This window comes from Sorex fumeus, unplaced genomic scaffold (assembly GCF_029834395.1).
Source record: "Sorex fumeus unplaced genomic scaffold, SorFum_2.1 ptg000142l, whole genome shotgun sequence".
NCBI lineage: Eukaryota > Metazoa > Chordata > Mammalia > Eulipotyphla > Soricidae > Sorex > Sorex fumeus.
Window position 1 is genome coordinate 4226843 of NW_026606199.1, and position 14526 is coordinate 4241368.

At 64.5% G+C, this 14526-nt stretch overlaps 2 protein-coding genes across 2 annotated transcripts in view; both read left to right on the plus strand.

The window, feature by feature from the left end:
* KNDC1 (kinase non-catalytic C-lobe domain containing 1) overlaps window positions 1-10051 on the plus strand; it is a 35229-nt gene extending 25178 nt beyond the window's left edge. The window contains exons 18-30 of the mRNA XM_056106711.1: window positions 381-474; window positions 542-639; window positions 747-967; window positions 2471-2584; window positions 2758-2902; window positions 3134-3313; window positions 3752-3955; window positions 4153-4235; window positions 4320-4470; window positions 6455-6577; window positions 6654-6713; window positions 7108-7265; window positions 9820-10051. Coding sequence (XP_055962686.1) covers window positions 381-474; window positions 542-639; window positions 747-967; window positions 2471-2584; window positions 2758-2902; window positions 3134-3313; window positions 3752-3955; window positions 4153-4235; window positions 4320-4470; window positions 6455-6577; window positions 6654-6713; window positions 7108-7265; window positions 9820-10051 — 1863 coding nt within the window. The remainder of the gene's footprint in view (window positions 1-380; window positions 475-541; window positions 640-746; window positions 968-2470; window positions 2585-2757; window positions 2903-3133; window positions 3314-3751; window positions 3956-4152; window positions 4236-4319; window positions 4471-6454; window positions 6578-6653; window positions 6714-7107; window positions 7266-9819) is intronic.
* Window positions 10052-13376: 3325 nt separating this feature from the next.
* On the plus strand, window positions 13377-14526 carry UTF1 (undifferentiated embryonic cell transcription factor 1). The gene is made up of 2 exons (XM_056106746.1): window positions 13377-13893; window positions 14042-14526. Exons 1-2 carry the CDS (start codon window positions 13377-13379, stop codon window positions 14524-14526), a joined length of 1002 nt encoding a protein of 333 aa, XP_055962721.1.

Below are 14526 nucleotides of genomic sequence, written 5' to 3' on the forward strand. Positions count from 1 at the left end.
GACTCAGGACACCGGCAAGCATGCCAGATGCCGAGCACTGCGCCCGCCGCACCTCCTCACCGGTCGTGGGGATCCCGCGGACTGCAGGACCCGGGGCACAGGCACCATGGGAAAGCCGGGGGTTCCTCAGAAGAAGAACCACGCCCTGTCCCCTCCTGAGGGCTCCACCACGAGGGCCGAGGTGCCCTGTGGGCCAACCCCCAGCTACCTAGGAGGGAGACCCCATGTCTGTTCCCCTTGTCTGTCCCTGTTTCTGGCCTCCATGTGCCCTGTGTCCCCCATGCTGTATCCCCGTGTGCCCCGTGTCCATCCCCACTGTGCCCCATGCTCCCCGCATACCACTGTCGGTGCCCACCTGACGCTCCCGGTTCTTTCCCCAGGAAGTGGAGCAGCAGCTCCTGATGGAGCAGAGAAACTTCCGCAAGACTCTCAGGTTCTACCAGAAGCTGTTGCAGAAAGAGAAGCGAGGCAGAGGTAGGCTGTGTGGGGGGCGCGGCTGGGCCACGCGCCCTCCCCAGCTCAGCGCCCACCATCTACCCAGGCTCCGAGGTGAAGACGATGCTGGCCAAGCTCAAGGGGCAGCTGGAGGGCATGAGGTCCAGGGTGCACTTCCTCAGGCTGGTCCAGAGGTACCTGCAGGCAAGTGGACCTTCACCCACCTTCACCCCCCAGCTCGGGCTTGGCCTGGAGCCCCGCCCCTGGCTCCCCACAGGCACCCTGCTGGCCGCTGACCGGCTGTCCCCCAGGTGATGCACGCTGAGCGCTGGGGCCTGGAGCCATGCACACTGCCCGTGATCGTCACCATCTCCTCGGCCCCCTGTGACTCCCTGGACTTCAGCCCCCTGGATGAGTCCTCGTCCCTCATCTTCTACAACGTCACCAAGCACCCGCGCGGAGGCCGGCCACGCAAGGCCCGTGCCCTGCAGGCAGGGACGCCGCTGGGCCTCATGGCCTTCCTCTACTCCAGGTGCCCAGCGCCCCTTGCCCGAGTCCTGGTGAACCAAGGGAAACCCAGAACCCCCAGCAGTGAAGGGGGCGCCCCCTCCTGGCCGCAGGGACCTTCCCTGCACCTCCACCTGCCTCTGGGCTGAGACTCCAGGCCACTGGCCATGTCTGGACGCAGCAGCGGGGGTCACTGACCACTGGTGAATGGGGTGCATGCTTGCCCACAGCAGGCTCCCTGCACCCCGCCTTTCCTCCGGGGAGCTTGGGGCAGCTCTCAGGGCCCCCCGCCCCCAGGGGCTGCTCCAGAGCTGGGGGGTCCTGCTGGGCACACACCCAGGCCCCCAGACCCAGGTCTCCTTGGCTGCCTCCTGCTCAGCCAGGCTGTGCGCCCCTCCCTCCCATCGGGCGTGTGCGTGCGCGATGGGCGTGTGCTGTCACGCACAGGTGTGCTGTGAGTCCCAGGCACCGTGTGTGACAGGGGGCGTGTGTGGCATGTGATGTGCAGTGCAGGGCAGCATGTAGCATGTGGTGCGTGTGTAGGGTCTAATGAAAATCCTGCACTGTGTGTTGTGTTCCCATTGTGTCCTATCTATTGTAGGTCATGTATGGTGTGATGTATGACACATATGTTACATGACATGTGTGGCTGCAGTATGCTTTGTGTGCTGTTTAATGTGTGGCATATATGTGTGTGTGGTTTATGTAGTGCAATGTGTAATAAGTTGTGTGTGTGGCAGTATGGCATGTGTGCATAACATGTATGTCTTTATATTTACAGTGCATGTAAATATAATCACTGTCACTGTCACTGTCCTCCCGTTGTTCATGGATTTGCTCGAGCGGGTCCAGTAACGTCTCCATCTTGAGACTTGTCGTTACTGTGTTCGGCATATCGAATACATCACGGGGAGCTTGCCAGGCTTTGCCGCGCGGGCAAGATACTCTTGGTAGCTTGCCAGGCTCTCCGAGAGGGGCGGAGGAATCGAACTCGGGTCGGCCAAGAAATAATAAATAATAGTAGGTGTGTAGTATGATGCAGTACGAATGTGGGGTGTGTATCTGTGTAATGTGTGTGATGCACGTACGTGAGTCATGGTATGTGCACTGGAAGGTGTGTGCTTGTGTACAACTGTGCATGTGTGTGCACATGCATGTGCACTGTGTCAGCAGGTCCGGGTGGACCCAGCCACCACGTGCCCTCATGCCTCATCACAGTGTCTTCACCCTGGAACCCTGCCCAGAGTTTCGGGGGACTCCTGACCTCAGGACTACCAACACACAGGCCTTGCCCTCTCTGCCACACACTGATGTGGTGTCCAAACTGGGGCGTCCTGAGGACCCCTGACTTTCGGGTGATTGGCAGGACTGAAACAGAATCTGGGGTGGGGCAAGCTTTCCCCAACACCGGGTGGGGTCACAGCATGTGCTGAAGCCTCCAGACCCCGCACTGGAGCCCCCACGTAGGAAACCCGCCCAGGCTCTCCCCAGAGGCAGCAACCTGAGCCTCGCCTCACCTGTACCGCAGCGACGCCTTCCTGGAGGGCTACGTGCAGCAGTTCCTCTACACCTTCCGCTACTTCTGCTCGCCGCAGGACTTTCTGCAGTTCCTGCTGGAGCGCATCAGCAGCACCCTCTCGGGGTACGCCCAGGGCCCGGCCAGCTCGATGCAGAACCAGCTGATGCCACCCAGGGGGCTGGGAGGGGAGCCGGGAGGCGGGGTCCGCCAGTGGGGGCGGCCCCACACCCACCTGCCAACAGCGCTCAGCGGGAGCTCACGGAAGCCCCTCAGGGAGCCCCCACGCCTGCCTCCAGGGCCCTCCAGGACCCCACCTCCACCTTCACCAAGATCTACAGGCGGAGCATCTGCCTTCTGCACGCCTGGGTGGAGGACTGCTACGCAGTGGACTTCGCCAGGAACGCAGAGCTGCGGGCGCGGCTGCACGACTTCGCCTCCAAGGTCGCGGTTGCCGTGGGTGGAGCGTGGGCGGGACCGAGGGCGGGGCTCCGCGAGTGGGCGGGGCGGAAGAGGGGCGGGGCCGTGGAGGAGACCTGGTGGGGCGTGGCCCGAGGGCAGGGGCGGGGCTAGGACCGGACCCGGCTGCGAGCAGATTCTGTGGAAGTGGGACCAGGCCAACCGGACAACCCACCCTGCCAGCTGGGCACCAGCGACCTCCTGGCCTTTGTCCAGATTCTGCCCCGGGACGGCTCCGTGGAGCACTTGCTGGGACTGTTGGAAGTGGGCGCAGACCAGCGGGCAGAGGGGCCCCCACGCAGCACTGACACGGAGGACCCGAAGGAGGCTGAGGAGGACGCCGGGCCCCTCAACGCCCTCTGTAAGAGGCTCTCCGAGGACAGCATCTCCCGGAAGGTGAAGGCCTTGGCAGGGTGGGGCACCCCCAGACAGACAGAACAGCTCCCCCAGCCCGGCATGTGGGGACACACTCGGGTACACACAGAAGCGGGCACACAGCCTCACGTGTGCACACGCAGGGACACACAGAGGCACACACGTGCCCGTGTGCTCAGGTGCCCTGTCCTGTGCACATGCCCCCCACACACCTGTGTGTGTGTGTGAAGACAAAAGTGCAGGCACACATGCACTCCCTGCCCAGCCAGGTCCTGGTGGAAGGGGCAGGAGCCAAGGCCCTGTCCAGTGTGTGTGCTCCCAGACTCAGCTGCCCTGAGGAGGGAACCAGATGTGCCCCGCGCTCGGGAGCCCGCACAGCCAGGGGGTGGAGTCTCTGTGCTCACTTAGCAACCGGCTGCGAGGCAGGACAGGCCCTCAGTGGAACCTGGCTGCCCGCAGAACTTCCCCTGGCGGCTGTCCAGGGGCAGCGGCCTGGCCGCGCCTCACAGAGAGCGGCAGTACAGCATTGCGTCCGCCCTGCCCAAGCCCTGTGTCTTCGAGGGACTCTACGGGCCCTGCACTGCAACCAGCGAAAAGGGATCCTTCTTCCTGACCGAGTACGGCACCTCCCAGCTCTCCAGCCAGCTGACGCTGCTGCAGGAGGTAGGTGGACGGGGCCCGAGGGGGAAGCCCGCACAGACCCTGATGAGCAGGCGCGGGGTCGTACGCAGGCCTCCCCCATGCTGGTCCCGTGGCGCCTGGCTGCAGAGGTGGGGAGTCCAGAAGGCAGGGGCGACCCCAGCCCAGGGCTGCCTGTTGCAAGTCTGTGGGGCTCAGGCACTGGGCGTGGTTGCCGGCAGGAGCTGTTCCAGAAGTGCCACCCTGTCCACTTCCTCAACTCCCGGTCCCTAGGCGTCACGGACATGAGCACGGCCCTGCCCCGGTGAGTTCTGGGGCCGGGCATCACCTCTGGGAGGCAGAGAAGGGCAGCCGCTGTGGCCAGTGTGCTGAGCCGGGCCCCTTGCAGGGCCAGCAGCTCCGAGTGTGTGTCGGCCAGGGCCTGCAGCCTGTTCCTGCCTGACTGCACCCAGGACCCCTTCCTGCTCCAGCTTCTGAGACACGGGGATGATGTCAGCACCTGGGTGGCCGCAGAGATTGTCACCTGCCACGGTTCCAAGGTGGGCACCTCCACTGGCCAAGCAAGCGACCCCCTCATCGCAGTCCTGAGGCCCACCTGCAGCCAAGGGCCAGCCACACCCCAGCTTCTGCCATCAGTGACGTCAAGACACCCCTGCAGCTCATCAGAAAAGCCTGTCCCACACTCACTGGGGAGACATGCACTGGACAGCTGGTGGCAAACCCCGTGAAGCTTGTGAGCATGTGTGCGCACATGGAGCCGTCACACACATGTAGGCAGCTTCACACATGTGCACATGGAGGTTACGTATGCAAGCAGCTTCACATATGTGCACACGGAGCCCTCACACACATGCAGGCAGCTTCACACATGTGCACACGAAGCCCTCACACACATGCAGTTGGCTTCGCATGTGCTTTCGCAGCCTTCACATGCATGCAGAGAGGTTTCATGGGTGTTCACAGTTCCTTCAGACACAGGTGGGCTTCACAGATGTGCACACAGAGCCTTCTTCATATGTGTGCTGGCAGGCGTCACTCGTGAGTGAAGTGATGGGGCTTTCACACACGTGCTCAGATACAGAGCTGTCACACATGGAAAGACATGGAGGTATCAACTTGTGTGTACACAGGGACTGCAGTGCGTGTGCACCAAGCCGGCACGTGTGTGCCGACCTGGTTCCTCATGGGCACATGCAGCCAGGCACTGAATGCGCGCCCTGGGCTCACTCCCCTCAATCCCCCCCCCCCGCCACACACACACACACACACACACACACACACACACTGGCTCGGGGCCTGGGCTCGCTCCCCTCAGACCCCACAGACTTTCCTGCCAGGACAGAACATGCTGAGTGCTACTGGCCGTGACCCCGCAGGACAGGCATGTAGCCAGGAAGGGTGACCTCCAGCTGTTCTCAGCCCTGGACCCTGGCTGGTCCGGGCCAGAATGACAGGTTCCTGCCTCACGTCAGTGCCCACTGCAGGGTCCCACTGTCAGCCTCCAAAGTCTGGCTTGCATCCTCATCTGGGAGCATCCTGTCAGCTGAGTGGGGCACGGGAGGGAGAGTAGGGGGAGGTCGTGGCCCGAACACGTGACTTGGCCTGATGCCAGGGGCTACTACTGGCACCATGTGCCCCCTGCCCCAGCAGACCCTTGGCTTCTGAGCAGCAGCTCCCCGAGCAAACTCGACTCCCACTCACTCCCACCCTGAGTGGGCAACTTCCGTGGGAGGCTGGGGTCCCTGACCCCTGGGGAGGCTGAGATGCACCTACTCCCATGCATCGATCTCAACAGTGAGAGGTCTGGGCTTTCAGGCGTTGCTGACAGATGACCCTCCTCTTCAGCCAGGATGCGAGCACAGGAAACTGGGTGTACTGGGCCAGAGAGATAGGACAGCAGGTTGGCAGCTTGCTTTGCACACACCAGGCCCAGATTCAATTCTGGCACCAAATAGGGCAACCCAAGCCCCACCAGGAATGACCACTGAGTGCAAAGCCAGAGTATACTCTGAACAGTCAGGTGAGACCTAAGAAAAAGAAAAAAGCCAATTGGGTGTCCCTCATATGCCAATCCATGGGAGTACCTGGTAAGCTGATCCACAGGAGTACTCGGTGTACTCATCCTCAGGGGTGCCCAGTGTGCTAATCCAGCATAAGCCCCCGTGTGCTGACCCGTGGCAGCACCCCGTGTGATTATTCACAGGAACACTCAGTGTGTTCACTCACAGGGGTGCCCAGTGTGCTAATCCAGAGAACACGCCAGCGTGCTGGCCCCCAGAAATACCCTGTGTGCTGGTTCACGTCAAACAAAGGTGCGCCCCGTGTGCTGCCACGGCTCTACTGGTGTGTGCTAACACAGGTACACTGTACCAACTCATGAGAATAATCGGAGTGCGAATCTGTGGCAACCCAGTGGGCGTGAACCCACGGGGCTGCCTCTTGCCAACCCCAACCCCAGGCAGCAGGGACCACCCTGTCCTGGCCTCTGCCGGCACAGGAGCCCTGACGACGGCCCCGGTTCAGTTGCAGGTGAATCTACTCTCCAAATTCCTCCTGATCGCCAAGTCGTGTTATGAGCAGAGGAACTTCGCCACAGCCATGCAGATCCTGCGGGGCCTGGAGCACGTGGCCGTGAGGCAGTCCCCGGTGAGTCCCCGGCTCCCTGCATCCCGCAGGTGGGATGGCACAAGGCGGTGGTGTCTCACGGATGCGTCTGTTTCAGGCCTGGCGAGTTCTGCCTGCAAAGGTGGCCGAGGTGCTGGAAGAGCTGAAGGCTGTGGAGGTGACGCTGGGGCTCCCCAGACCCCCCCCCCCACCTGCGTGTCAGCCCCTGCTGCCAGTACCCCGGGGCCGCGCTGAGGCAGAGGGGCGTCCCCCTTTGTATAGGCTGGGTGCCCAGGAGCCCACCCGCTGGGGAGGGAGCAGTGAGGCCCCTAAGTGAGGCCCCCGACAGCCCAGCCCAGCCCAGACACCGACCCCATAGAGCAGCCTGTCCGGACCCCAACCCTGGGGGCCACGCAGGCAGGACACACGTCTAGGAGGGTCCCAAGTGTCAGAGCCACAGGCGGCAGGACTGCATTCCCCACCTCACCGAGGTGGCCTGCGGCCAGGGGCGTCAGCGTCCGGCCTGGTCCTGCTCTGACCCAAGCCCCTGTCCCCACCCTCCACACTCCCAGGTCTTCCTGAAGAGCGACAGTCTGTGTCTGATGGAGGGGCGCCGCTGCCGGGCGCAGCCCACCCTGCCCTCTGCCCGCCTGCTGGCCATGCACGTCCAGCAGCTGGAGACTGGCGGCTTCACCATGACCAATGGGGCCCACAGGTGGAGCAAGCTCAGGTGAGGGGGCGCGGGGTGGGTGGGTGGGGCAGGGTGGGCAGAGCGCCAGCATGGCGGCAGGATGCTCGCCCTGCAGGTGGCCAGCCCAGGCTCCATCTGGCACCGCATGTGGTCCCCAAGGGTGGTCCCTGAGCACAGGCCAGGGGTAAGCTCTGAGCACCGCCTGATGTGCCCCCCAAAAGGGGAGCAGAATAGGGAAGGGGTCATGGTAAGGCAGGACATGTGAGGGGTCAGAGTGGAGCAGGCCCGGTGAGGGGTAACCTCTCCGTCCCCTCCCCCACCCCTCCCCACACTCCACAACCCTATTTCCCAGGCCCAGTGGTCCCAGGGCCCCATGTGCGGCCAGACTTCCCAGGCACCCCCTTGGTCTTCCCCTGGGTCCTCAGAGGCAGGGGTGCTGGTCACCCATAGCCCAGCTCTGCTCTCCAGCACAGCTCGGGGACCTGGGGGCCACAGTTCCACCTGCTCTAGGTGCTTTGTGGGTGTTTTCGGAGTTTGGGGTCCACACTGAGTGGTGACAGTCCACCCTGACTCAGAGCTTGAGGAGGCCACTCCTAGAGCATGTATGTGCCTGCCCACTGAGAACTGCCTTTGACTCCTGGTGCCCAGCTCAAAACCAGTCCTGGCCAGAGTAATAATACAACGGGTAGGGTGTCTGCCTTGCACATGGCCGACCCGGGTTCAATCCCCGACATTCTATATGGTCCCCGAGCACCGCCAGGAGTAATTCCTGAGTGCAGAGCCAGGAATAACCCCGGAGCATCACTGGATGTGACCCAAAGGCAAAAACAAAACAAAGCACATAAAAACCTAGTCTTGTGGGCAGAGATGGTTTGGGTGGTGAAGCTCACGCCGGGCTGGGTGCCACCCCATGCCCCAGGACTCCCGGCACCACCAGGAGCTCTCCAGTGGCCCCACACTGCCAGCCATGCTCTGCCAAGAGGCCTCGTATGACTCCAGTAAAAGTGATTTTTCAAATAGCCTTTCCGGGACCAGAGAGACATCTCACAGGGCTGGGACACATGCTCAGCAGGGAGCCTGGGTGGGATCCCCAGCACTGCCCAGTCCCCCGAAAAACCACCTGTATGGCCCAAAGCAAGCAAATAAAACAGGTTTGGGTTTTTTCAATTATTTTGGGGGAGTCAAACCCAGTGATGCTCAGGGATTTCTCCTAGCTCTGCACTCAGGAATTACTCCTGGCAGTGCTAAGGGATGCTGGGGATCGAACCCAGGTCGGCCAAGAACAAGGCAAACGTCCACCCCGCGACAGTATCAATCCGGCCCCACAAAACAGGTTTTTCAGGGCTAGAGACAGGCAGCAGGTAGGGCACTTGCCTTGCACATGGCTAAACCAGGTTTGATCCCAAAACCCCACAGGATTCCCCCGAGCCCCGCCAAAGATCCCTGAGCACAGAATCAGAGTTAAGCCCTGAGAAACACTGGGGGAGACCCTGAGGCCAGAAACACTCCAGTGCACTGCATTGTAAGCGATGAGAAAAACCCCATCAGCAAAATGAACTCAAAGTGCGTGACTTCCCACATGAAGCCTGGGTTCAAACACTGCTGCACATGCACACATGTGCACAGGCACACGTGCACATACGGACACAGCGAGCACAAGCAGGCACACACACAACGCTTGGCACACAGTGGAGAACAGGCTGAGGCACCGACCATGCCACGCCACTGCCACAGAGGGGCGGCCGCCTTTCCCTGAGCAGGGCCCTCTCCACTCTGGACAGCCCGTTCTCCAGGACTGGGGGGAAGAGCGTGTCAGAGTCTGTGCACTTCCCAGCCTGTTCCCAACGTCCCCGGGGATCCTGGGGTGCACCAGCCCCTCAGCGCTCCGGGGGAAGATTCCCCACAAGCCTCTGCTCATACTGCCCGGTCCCCTAGACCCAGGCCTACCCACAAGCCCTGGCAGCTGACCCTCGGTTTCCTTTCATCCCAGAATTCTCAGCTCTTGAGCACTGGGGTCTCACGCTGCACTTAAGCAGACTCTTATGGACTTGAAAGTGGAAGGATGGGGCTGGAACCATAGCACAGCCGGGAGGGCGTTTGCCTTGCCTGTGGTCGACCCAGGTTCAATCCCCAGCATCCCATGTGTTCCCCCAAGAACTGCCAGGGGTAATTCCTGAGTGCAGAGCCTGGAGTAACCCCTGTGCATCGCTGGGTGTGACCTAAAAAGCGAAAGAAAATAAAGAAAGAAAGAAAGAAAGAAAGTGAAAGGAGCGAGGTGAATGGGTGGGTAAGTGAGTGGAAGGATGCAGGAATGGACGGATGGATGAGTGGATGGATTTGCGGGTGGATGAGAAGGTGGGTGGGAGGCTGGGGTGGGTGAATGGATGGATAGAGGATGTTTAATGGATGGGTGGGTGGATGGTGGGTGGCAGAGTGACTGGAAGGGTCAGCACACCACCAGTCACAGTCATGAAGGAGACGTGGCCCCAAGAATCCGCAGCCCCCCTCCGGACCCTGCACTGGGAGCCTGGTCTGCACGCTGCAGGCGCTCAGGGGCCCTGGCCCTGCAGGCTGATGCCCACTCCCCCTGCAGGAACATCGCCAGGGTGGCGAGCCAGGTCTGCGCCTTCCAGGAGAACCCCTACACCTTTGCGCCAGATGCCAAGCTGCAGACCCACCTCAAGCAGAGGATCGCTCGCTTCAGCGGGGTCAACATCTCCCTGCTGGCGGCCGACAGCAGGGCCGACTCGCGCCAGCTGGCCAGTGAGAAGCACTCAAGGAGGATTCAGGACAAGCTCCGCAGGATGAGAGCCACGTTCCAGTGACGGCCACAGGGCGGAGACTGCAGCCCGGCAGGCCCAGGGCACAAGGAGCTGGACCCAGGCCCAAGAGCTGCCCCTGCGGGAGAGAGGCGGGCACCACATGCGGGCAGAGCAGCTCTGTCCTCCCGAGGAGGAGGAGGAGGGCCGGGCTGCCTTGGAACAGGTGGCACGAGTGGAGGTTGGGGCATTTCTGGTAAGATTTTAAAAATCCAAAACCGAGTATTCTGAAGACAGAGGCCAAGCTCCAGCTTATGCACAGACTTCTGGCTGGACCCTTCAGGGCCCAGCCCAGCCCCCCAGAGCCCACCACCCAGTGTTAACCACAGCTTGTGAGTCTAACAGCAAGGGCCAAAGTGACCCACACCAGCCACAGGGCCAGGACCCTCCCCGGGGCCCCCAGGCCCGACCCCCTGACCCGGTGCCTATGTCCAGACGCCCGTCCCGGCCTTTCCTCCTGCTGCCCCAGGCGCCAGTGCTCGAATCGCGGGTGGTGAGGCCAGAGAGGGCGGGGATGGGGCCCCAGCAAAGGGCTCGGGACAGCAGCGGCGGCGCTGGCCTTGCCCTGGCCCCCTCCACACCACACACGTGCCCACGCAGAGCCCACGCCACAGCCATGCCACGTCCACACCAACGCTGCGCCTGCAGAACACCCATGCCAGGCCCACGCCACACCCACGCAGCACCCGGCTCCGAAGACATGTCCCTGCACTGCATCAGCCCAAGGGGACCGAGGCGTCCCCCACCCCGGCAGCCAGCACTCTCTCCCCAAACGGAGGTCAGCTTTGCTCAGGGGCACACCCTGGACAGGTGACAGCCATCCACCTGGGGCACCCAGTTCGGCCTTCTCAGCTGAAGGCCACGGGTGACACAGCACAGGCCACCACACTTGAGCTTAGCCGACTGCAAGCTGCGAGGGGCTGCCAGGGGGCTCCACTCAGTCCTGCTCAGGCCACAGTGTCACCGAGTCTGAGTCCAGCACAGAGTAGCCTAGGAAGGGGCCCTGCATGCCACCCTCATGGCACCACCCTCTGGTCACCACCCGAGCCCTGACTGTTCATCCCTGCGTGTCTGCCCTGAGTGACACATGGCCACCCTGGAAAGAGCCCAGGACACAGGTGCAGTCCCAAGTGGGACAAGACCCAGGCCAAGGCCCCAGGAACTGACGCTCCTACTGGCTGGCAGGGCTGTCTCTGCTGCTGCCCCAGAGAGGGCGCGCAGGGTCAGTGAGCATTGCGCAAGGAAGGGAAGAGACCAGGGCTCAGGGTCCAGGGACAGCGGCTCAGGGCACGAGCATCTTGAAGGTCTCCTGAGGAGACCCACAGCCGAGGAGGAGGGTCCATGAGGTCGTGAGTCAAGACAACTCAAGCGCTTCCTGGGCGTCCGATGGGAGAGGAAGAGGCCACGTGGCAGGAGGGAGAGCTTGTGGGACCGGTGTAGGCTTTGGTGCAAGAGACCCAACTTCCCCAAGCCTGCCAGGAGCAACCCTGAGATGGCCAGTAAAATAATTTTTGAAAGCATCACCTACAAAGGAGGGTAGGGTGGTCAGAGAGACTACAGCAGGGAAGGCACTTGCCTTGCACGCCGCCAACCCCGGTCCCACCCCCTGCACACGTGAGTGCCCTGAGCATCAACTGTTGTGATCCCGAGCTCAGAGCCAGGAGGAAGCCCTGAGCATCAATGGGTGAGGGATGAAAACAAAACAAAGGTGGCGGCTGTGTGGGCCACACGAGGTCAGGTTCCAGAGAGTGGGGGAGGGCCGCTGTGGTCCCTGATTTTCACCCACACACAGGAAGGCCTGTGTGTGGCCCCCAGCAGACCCTCAGACACTGCTGACTCCCCGGGGATTCCTGGAAGCAGGGAACCTGTAGTACCTGCCTCGCCGACGCTCTGCAGCTGGACAGAGGCTGGCTGGAGGCTGCGGCAGCGATGGGAACAGGGCATGAGTGCATCGGGGCAGCGCAGGGCCAGGAAGGACTAATGGATAGAGATGGCCACAAGAAGGGACATGGACAGGAGAGGGGACAGCTGTCGCAGGGTCAAGTCCACTCTGCATCCACAGAGGGTGGAGCAAGAACGAGACAGCGGAGTGAAGCAGACGGGTGTGCCTGGGATGGTCAGTGACTCTTGAGGACACAGGGGGCCACTGGGCAGTGTCAGATCCTGCTGGTAAGTCCTGGGCAGAATGGTGGTGGAGCGTCCAGTGCCCCATGGAACCGAGAGACCAGGCATACCCCAACTGAATATTCCACCAACTACCTGGCAGGGGTCCTCAAAAGTGCCCGATGAGGAAATGGACACCCGATAAGACGCAACGTGGCCAGAGGACAGGAGAGGCGATGGAGGGGGCCGGGGGGGATTTTCCAAGGCAGCATTTTCATGGTCTCACGTGAGAACAGCATCCTGGGACCAGGGCGAGGCCTAGGGCAGGGTCCACGGGAAGCAAGCAGGTGAAGGGCGGCGAGGAAGGGCTAGGATGGCCCTGTGCGACTGCCGGGGTCGGCTGCAAAGGCCGCCTGACCGGAAAAACAGCTCGTGTGTGTGGACTCCGCGCGACGCGCGCTCGAGCTGCACCTGCGTCCGTGGGCATTCCCAGACCCCCGCGCTCTGAAGCTCCGGTCCATCCTGCACTCTCTCTCGTCCTATTGCTCTAACCAGGGCTTCTCGAATAAAGTCCGCGCGAAGCAATGATGCAGGACAGTTGCCTAATTCCCAACCTGGGGGACCACACAACGCCACTCTGCGCTGGGCGTGGGGCGCCCGGTGAAGTTCGTCCCGGGGACGCGCCTTCGGGGCGGGCGGGCGCGGCAGAGAGGGTCGCACAGGGCAGTTCTCGCGGGCGGAGGGGGCGCGCGGGCGGGACGGGGCGGGGCGCGCGGGGGCACAGGGTCCGCCCTCGGCGCTCGGACCGCCACTTCCTGCGCTCGCTGCGAAGCCCACCCACTCCCGGGGCGGGGAGCGCAGCACGCACGGGGGCGCCGGGGGGCGCCTGGAGGGGCGGGGAGGCGCAGGGGCGTTCAGGGTCCAGGGCCCGCGGCGCCGAGGCCGGGCGCGGCGCGTGCCTATAAACCGCGGGCCCGGCGCGCCCTCTCCCTCTCCGGCCGGCGCGGCTCGTGGCTCCCGCGCGCGGGTCCGTCCCGTCGGCGCGACCGGCCTCGCGCGCAGACCCCCGCCCAGACCCCCGCGGCCGGACGCGCGTCCCAGGCGCCCCCGCGGCCGGACCGCGGCGGCCGAGGGGCGGGGCGCGGCGTTGCGGGGCGGGGCAGAGCCGGCTCGACGGCGGACAGACGCGCGCGGGGCTCAGATCCCAGCGCGCCCCGACGGCCCCGGGATGCTGCTCCGGCCGCGGCGGCCGCCCCCGCCCGCGCCCCCGTCGCCCGCCCGCTCGGACCTCGAGGCGGACCCGGGGGCCTCGCCCGCGCCGGCCGCCTCGCCCGGCTCGCCCGCGCCGCCCGCGTCCCCCGGCTCGCCCGTGTCGCCCGGCTCGGCGCAGCGCACGCCCTGGAGCGAGCGGGAGACCGAGCTGCTGCTGGGCACGCTGCTGCAGCCGGCCGTGTGGCGCGCGCTGCTGCTGGACCGGCGCCGCGCGCTGCCCACCTACCGCCGCGTGTCGGCCGCGCTGGCCCGCCAGCAGGTGCGCCGCACCCCCGCGCAGTGCCGCCGCCGCTATAAGTTCCTCCGCGACAAGCTGCGCGACGCGCACGACCAGCCGCCGGGACCCTTCGACCCGCAGATCCGCGAGCTCGTGGAGCTGCTGGGCGACCACGGGCCGCCCCGCAGCCGCCGCCGCTCCCCGGGGCGCCCGCAGCGCGCCCGCCGCCCGGCCAGCAGCGCGCCCGCCGAGCCGGGTAGGTGCGGGGGTGGGAACGCGGGGGCGCCGCGGGGCCGGGGGAGGGCGAGCCCCACCTGACGCGGGCCGGGGGAGGGCCAGCCCCACCTAACGCGGGCCGGGGGAGGGCCAGCCCCACCTAACGCGGCCGCGCTGCGCCTCCCTAGGGGCCGCGCTGCCGCCCGGCGCGCGGGACGCCGACGCGGACCCGTCCTGGACGCTCAGGTTCAGCGCGTCCCCGCTGAAGGCCGACGCCCCCAGGCCCCCCGGCTCCCCGCCGGCGCTCTCCGGCTTCGACCCCGCGTTCGGCCGCCCCGAGGGCCACGCGCCCTTCCGAGACCCCGACGGCTCGTCGCCGCCGCCGCCGCCGCCGCCGCCGTCCCCCGCCCGGGAAGACCCCGCCTTGCCGCCCGGCAGCCCGGAGCAGCCCGCGCCCGCGCCGCCGACGCTGAACGCCGCCCTGCTGCAGACCCTGGGCCACCTGGGCGACATCGTGACCATCCTGGGCCCGCTGCGCGACCAGCTGCTGACCCTCAACCAGCACGTGGAGCAGCTGCGCGGCTCCTTTGACCAGACCGTGTCCCTGGCCGTGGGGTTCATCCTGGGCAGCGCCGCGGCCGAGCGGGGCGTCCTGGGTGACCCGCGCCAGTGA

Bases quoted from the DNA above. Each gene is read 5' to 3' on its own strand.
- UTF1 (XM_056106746.1), top strand. From the start codon at position 13,377: ATGCTGCTCCGGCCGCGGCGGCCGCCCCCGCCCGCGCCCCCGTCGCCC. The intron at 13,894-14,041 runs GTAGGTGCGGGG...GCGCCTCCCTAG, and splicing joins CAGCGCGCCCGCCGAGCCGG to GGGCCGCGCTGCCGCCCGGC.